The 7,088-nt window shown below is 39.2% G+C and overlaps 1 protein-coding gene across 1 annotated transcript in view; it reads right to left on the minus strand.

The window, feature by feature from the left end:
- The window catches only part of HEPHL1 (hephaestin like 1), a 105,967-nt gene that overhangs the window by 55,282 nt on the left and 43,597 nt on the right, over nt 1-7,088 (minus strand). Inside the window, exon 6 of the mRNA XM_007449646.1 lies at nt 6,817-6,985. Coding sequence (XP_007449708.1) covers nt 6,817-6,985 — 169 coding nt within the window. The remainder of the gene's footprint in view (nt 1-6,816; nt 6,986-7,088) is intronic.

Consider the following 7,088-nt stretch of genomic DNA (forward strand, 5'->3'; position numbering starts at 1 on the left):
AAAGAGAAACCTTGGGGGAGACCTTCAAGATGGCGGAGGAGTAAGACGTGGAGATCACCTTCCTCCCCACAAATATATCAGAAACATCTACATGTGGAACAACTCGGACAGAACACCTACTGAATCCTGGCAGAAGACTTCAGACTTCCCAAGAGGGTCTTGGTGCTCCAGTCGGGTGTCAGGCCTGTGCCTCTGAGGTGGGAGAGCTTAGTTCAGGAGATTGGTCCACCAGAGACCTCCTGGCTCCACATAATATCAAATGGCAAAAGGTCTCCCATAGATCTCCATCTCAATGCTAAGACCCAGCTACACTCAATGACCAGCAAGCTACAGTGCTGGACATCCTATGCCAAACAACTAGCAAGACAGGAACACAACCCCACCCATTAGCAGAGAGGCTGCCTAAAATCATACTAAGGTCACAGACACCCCAAAACACACCACCAGACGCGGTCCTGCCCACCAGAAAGACAAGATCCAGCCTCATCCTCCAGAACAGTCATTAGTCCCCTCCACCAGGAAGCCTACACAATGCACTGAGCCAACCTTAGCCACTGGGGGCAGACACCAAAAACAATGAGAACTATGAACTTGCAGCCTGTGAAAAGGAGACCCCAAACACAGTAAGTCAAGCAAAATGAGAAGACAGAGAAACACACAGCAGGTAAAGGAGCAAGGTAAAAACCCACCAGACCAAACAAATGAAGACGAAATAGGCAGTCTACCTGATAAAGTATTCAGAGTAATGACAGCAAAGATAATCCAAAATCTTGGAAATAGAAAGGAGAAAATACAAGAAACATTTAACAAGGACCTAGAAAAACTAAAGAGCAAACAAACAATGATGAACAACACAATAAACGAAATTAAAATTCTCTAGAAGGAATCAATAGCAGAATAACTGAGGCAGAAGAACAGACAAGTGACCCGGAAGATAAAATAGTGGAAATAACTACTGCAGAGCAGAATAAAGAAAAAAGAATGAAAAGAATTGAGGACAGTCTCAGAGACCTCTGGGACAATATTAAACACACCAACATTTGAATTATAGGGCTCGCAGAAGAAGAAGAGAAGGGAAAGGGACTGAGAAAATATTTGAAGACATTATAGTTGACAACTTCCCTAATATGGGAAAGGAAATAGTTAATCAAGTCCAAGAAGTGCAGAGAGTCCCATACAGGATAAATCCAAGGAGAAACATGCGAAGACACATATTAATCAAACTATCAGAAATTAAATACAAAGAAAGCATATTAAAAGCAGCAAGGGAAGAACAACAGATAACACAAGGGAATCCCCATAAGGTCAACAGCTGATCTTCCAGCAGAAACACTGCAAGCCAGAAGGGAGTGGAAGGACATATTTAAAGTGATGAAAGGGAAAAACCTACAACCAAGATTACTCTACCCAGCAAGGATCTCATTCAGATTCAATGGAGAAATTAAAAACTTTACAGACAAGCAAAAGCTAAGAGAATTCAGCACTACCAAACCAGCTTTATAACAAATGCTAAAGGAACTCTAGGCAGGAAACACAAGGGAAGGAAAAGACCTACAATAACAAACCCAAAACAATTAAGAAAATGGTAATAGGAACATGCATATCGATGACTACCTTAAATGTAAATGGATTAACTGTTCCCACCAAAAGACATAGACTGGCTGAATGGATATAAAAACAAGACCCATATATATGCTGTCTACAAGAGACCCATTTCAGACCTAGTGACACATACAAAGTGAAAGTGAGGGGATGGAAAAAGATATTCCATGCAAGTGGAAATCAAAAGAAAGCTGGAGTAGCAATTCTCATATCAGACAAAATAGCCCTTAAAATAAAGACTATTACAAGAGACAAAGAATGACACTACATAATGATCAAGGGATCGATCCAAGAAGAAGGTATAACAATTGTAAATATTTATGCACCCAACATAGGAGCACCTCAATACATAAGGCAAAGGCTAACAGCCATAAAAGGGGAAATCAACAGTAACACAATTATTGCAGGAGACTTTAACACCCCACTTTCACCAATGGACACATCATCCAAAATGAAAATAAGGAAACACAAGCTTTAAATGATACATTAAACAAGATGGACTTAATTGATATTTATAGGACATTCCATCCAAAAACAACAGAATACACCTTCTCACGTGCTCATGGAACATTCTCCAGGATAGATCATATCTTGGGTCACAAATCAAACCTTGATAAATTTAAGAAAATTGAAATTGTATCAAGTATCTTTTCTGACCACAATGCTATGAGACTAAATATCAATTACAGGAAAAGATCTGTAAAAAATACGAACACATGGAGGCTAAACAGTGCACTACTTAATAACCAAGAGATCACTGAAGAAATCAAAAAGTACCTAGAAACAAAAGACAATGAAGGGCTTCCCTGGTGGCACAGTGGTTGAGAATCCGCCTGCCAATGCAGGGGACATGGGTTCAAGCCCTGGTCTGGGAAGATCCCACATGCCACGGAGCAACTAGGCCCATGAGCCACAACTACTGAGCCTGTGCGTCTGGAGCCTGTGCTCCGCAACAAGAGAGGCCGCAATAGTGAGAGGCGCGCGCACCGCGATGAAGAGTGGCCCCCGCTTGCCACAACTAGAGAAAGCCCTCGCACAGAAATGAAGACCCAACACAGCCAAAAGTAAATAAATAAAAATTAAAAAGTAACTGTACCATTAAAAAAAAAAAAAAAAGACAATGAAAACACAACGACCCAAAATCTATGGGATGCAGCAAAAGCAGTTCTAAGAGGGAAGATTATAGCGATACAATCCTACCTCAAGAAACAAGAAACATCTCAAATAGACAACCTAACCTTACACATAAAGCAATTAGAGAAAGAAGAACAGAATAACCCCAAAGTTAGCAGAAGGAAAGAAATCATAAAGATCAGATCAGAAATAAATGAAAAAGAAATGTAGGAAACAATAGCAAAGATGAATAAAACTAAAAGCTGGCTCTTTGAGGAGATAAACAAAATTGATAAACCATTAGCCAGACTCATCAAGAAAAAAAGGGAGAAGACTTAAACCAATAGAATTAGAAATGAAAAAGGAGAAGTGACAACTGACACTGCAGAAATACAAAGGATCATTAGAGATTACTACAAGCAACTCTATGCCAATAAAATGGACAACTTGGAAGAAATGGACAAATTCTTAGAAAAGCACAACCTTCTAAATATGAACGAGGAAGAAATAGAAAATATAAACAGACCAATCACGAGCATTGAAATTGAAACTGTGATTAAAAATCTTCCAACAAACAAAAGCCCAGGACCAGATGGCTTCACAGGCAAATTCTATCAAACATTTAAAGAAGAGCTAATACCTATCCTTCTCAAACTCTTCCAAAATATAGCAGAGGGGGGAACACTCCCAAACTCATTCTACGAGGCCACCATCAGCCTGATACCAAAGCCAGACAAAATCTCACAAAGAGAGAAAACTACAGGCCAATATCACTGATATGAACAAATATGCAAAAATCCTCAACAAAATACTAGCAAACAGAATCCAAAAGCACATTAAAAGGATTATACACCATGATCACGTGGGGTTTATCCCAGGAATGCAAGGATCCTTCAATATAAACAAATCAATCAATGTGATACACCATATTAAAAAATTGAAGGAGAAAAACCATATGATCATCTCAATAGATGCAGAAAAAGCTTTTGACAAAATTCAACACCCATTTATGATAAAAACCCTCCAGAAAGTAGGCATAGAGGGAGCTTACCTCAACATAAAAAGGCCATATATGACAAACCCACAGCCAACATCGTTCTCAATGGTGAAAAACTGAAACCATTTCCACTAAGATCAGGAACAAGGCAAGGCTGCCTACTCTTACCATTATTATTCAACATAGTTTTGGAAGTTTTAGCCACAGCAATCAGAGAATTAAAATAAGTAAAAGGAATCCAAATCGGAAAAGAAGAAGTAAAGCTGTCATTGTTTGCAGATGACATGATACTATACATAGAGAATCCTAAAGATGCTACCAGAAAACTACTAGAGCTAATCAATGATTTTGGTAAAGTAGCAGGATACAAAATTAATGCACAGAAATTTCTTGCATTCCTACATACTAATGATGAAAAATCTGAAAGAGAAATTAAGGAAAGACTCCCATTTACCATTGCAACAAAAAGAATAAAATACCTAAGAATAAACCTACTGAAGGAGACAAAAGACCTGTATGCAGAAAACCATAAGACACTGATGAAAGAAATTAAAGATGATACCAACAGATGGAGAGATATACCATTTTCTTAGATTAGAACTAGAACAAAAAATTTCACAATATGTATGGAAACACAAAAGACCCCAAATAGCCAAAGCAATCTTGAGAAAGAAAAACAGAGCTGGAGGAATCAGGCTTCCTGACTTCAGACTATACTACAAAGCTACAGTAATCAAGACAGTCTGGTACTGGCACAAAAACAGAAATATACATCAATGGAACAGGATAGAAAGCCCAGAGATAAACCATGCACATCTGGTCACCTTATTTTTGATAAAGGAGGCATAAACATACAATGGAGAAAAGACAGCCTCTTCAATAAGTGGTGCTGGGAAAACTAGACAGCTACATGTAAACGAATGAAATTAGAACACTCCCTAACACCATACGCAAAAATAAACTCAAAATGAATTAAAGACCTAAGTGTAAGGCCAGACACTCTAAAACTCTCAGAGGAAAACATAGGCAGAATACTCTATGGCATAAATCACAGCAAGATCCTTTTTCACCCACCTCCTAGAGAAATGGACATAAAAACAAAAATAAACAAATGGGACCTAATGAAACTTAATAGCTTTTGCACAGCAAAGGAAACCATAAACAAGATAAAAGTCAACCCTCAGAATGGGAGAAAATATTTGCAAATGAAGCAACTGACAAATGATTAATCTCCAAAATTTGCAAGCAGCTCATGCAGCTCAATATCAATAAAAACAAACAACCCAATCAAAAATGGGCAGAAGACCTAAATAGACATTTCTCCAAAGAAGATATACAGATTGCCAACAAACACATGAAAGGATGCTCAATATCACTAGTCATTAGAGAAATGCAAATCAAAACTACAATGAGGTATCACCTCACACCAGTCAGAATGGCCATCATCAAAAAATCTACAAACAATAAATGCTGGAAAGGGTGTGGAGAAAAGGGAACCCTGTTGCACTGTTGGTGGTAATGTAAGTTGATACAGCCATTATGGAGAACAGTATGAAGGTTCCTTAAAAAACTAAAATAGAACTACCATACGACCCAGCAATCCCACTACTGGGCATCTACCCTGAGATAACCATAATTCCCAAAGAGTCATGTACCAGAGTGTTCATTGCAGCTCTATTTACAATAGTCAGGACATGGAAGCAACCTATGTGTCCATCAACAGATGAATGGATAAAGAAGATGTGGCTCATATATACAATGGAATATTACTGAGCCATAAAAAGAAGCGAAATTGAGTTATTTGTAGTGAGGTGGATGGACCTAGAGTCTGTCATACACAGTGAAGTAAGTGAAAAACAGAAAAACAAATACCGTATGCTAACACATATATATGGGATCAAAAAAAAAAAAAAAGGTTATGAAGAACCTAGGGGCAGGACAGGAATAAAGACGTGGACGTAGAGAATGGACTTGAGGACATGGCAAGGGGGAAGGGTAAGCTGGGACGAAGTGAGAGAGTGGCATGGACATATATACACTGCCAAATGTAAACCAGCTAGCTAGTGGGAAGCAGCCACATAGCACAGGGAGATCAGCTCGGTGCTTTGTGACCACCTGGAGGAGTGGGATAGGGAGGGTGGGAGGGAGACGCAAGAGGGAGGAGATATGGGGGTATATGTATAGCAGATTCACTTTGTTATAAAGCAGAAACTAACACACCACTGTAAAGCAATTATATTCCAATAAAGATGTTAAAAAAAAAAGGATTATAGGATAATAGCAATACTTGTTGGTATCACACTGTACATTTTATAATGCTTTCAGACATCTTTGCATATGATTCTACAATAAGAAGTCACGGGAGTCAATTTGAAAAAATACTATATGCTGCGGGAGCCAAGAGAAAATTATTCAGGTGTCAGGGGAGGCTTTACTTAAGAGGTGACATTAGAATTAGAGTTTGAAGGAAAAAATGGCATTATACTGGACAGGGAGAAAAAGGAATTCTGCATAGAGGGGCTTAATTATATCAGGCTGTCCTTGAGCCAAAAAGGTTAACCTTCCTTGACTAGTTCATCTCCAATGAAAGAGAGTCCTGCTGGGACTTCCCTGGCGGTCCAGTAGTTAAGACCCTGTGTTTCCATGCAGGAGGCACGGGTTGGACCCCTGGTCAGGGAACTAAGATCCCACATGTTGCGTGGTGGCCAAAACAAAACAAAACAAAAAGAGAGAGCCCTGCCATATTCCCTTTTCAAAACTGTCTGCTTCATATGTGCAAGCACCTTACTCTCTTCTCTGTCAGCTTAGTATTTCTCATGGCATTTAACGCTGCAGCTTGCACACAGCAGATGCTCATAAAATGTTTGATGAATGAATGAATCTAGTGCTTTGATTTAGCCAGCAAATCACGAAGCAATAAATACTCCTCCATGTCTCAGCTGTACACATTACAGGGCTCAGAGCTCCTCAAGTGATGCCATTATGCTATCTATGCAGTATATGCTCGTAAGAGCAGTGCCTAGCCTACAAATGAGATCACAGTGAAAAGCCTAATAGATGCCTCTCTTATGAGAGACTTAGCAACACCAGCAAAGAGAGCTTACCTGCCAGAGGCATTTAGGGGAAGACCACTGAATTTGTTATAGCCTTGAGGACCATAATCCCAAAGAATTTTTTCAGCTGCTATAAAATAGCGCCTCTGTTGACCCTTCATCTTGGGGTGAAAAATACCACTTTTGCAGTTATGAACATTGTATTGCCCCAGCACGCCAGCTGCAGAAGAGAGGAAAACCATGAGCCAAGGTATAAATGCTCCAAAAGAAATCATACAGGAAAAGAATGATAGATTTGACTTCATGAACATTTAAAACTTTTG

Source organism: Lipotes vexillifer, unplaced genomic scaffold (assembly GCF_000442215.2).
Source record: "Lipotes vexillifer unplaced genomic scaffold, Lipotes_vexillifer_v1.1 scaffold536, whole genome shotgun sequence".
NCBI classification, from domain to species: Eukaryota; Metazoa; Chordata; class Mammalia; order Artiodactyla; family Lipotidae; genus Lipotes; species Lipotes vexillifer.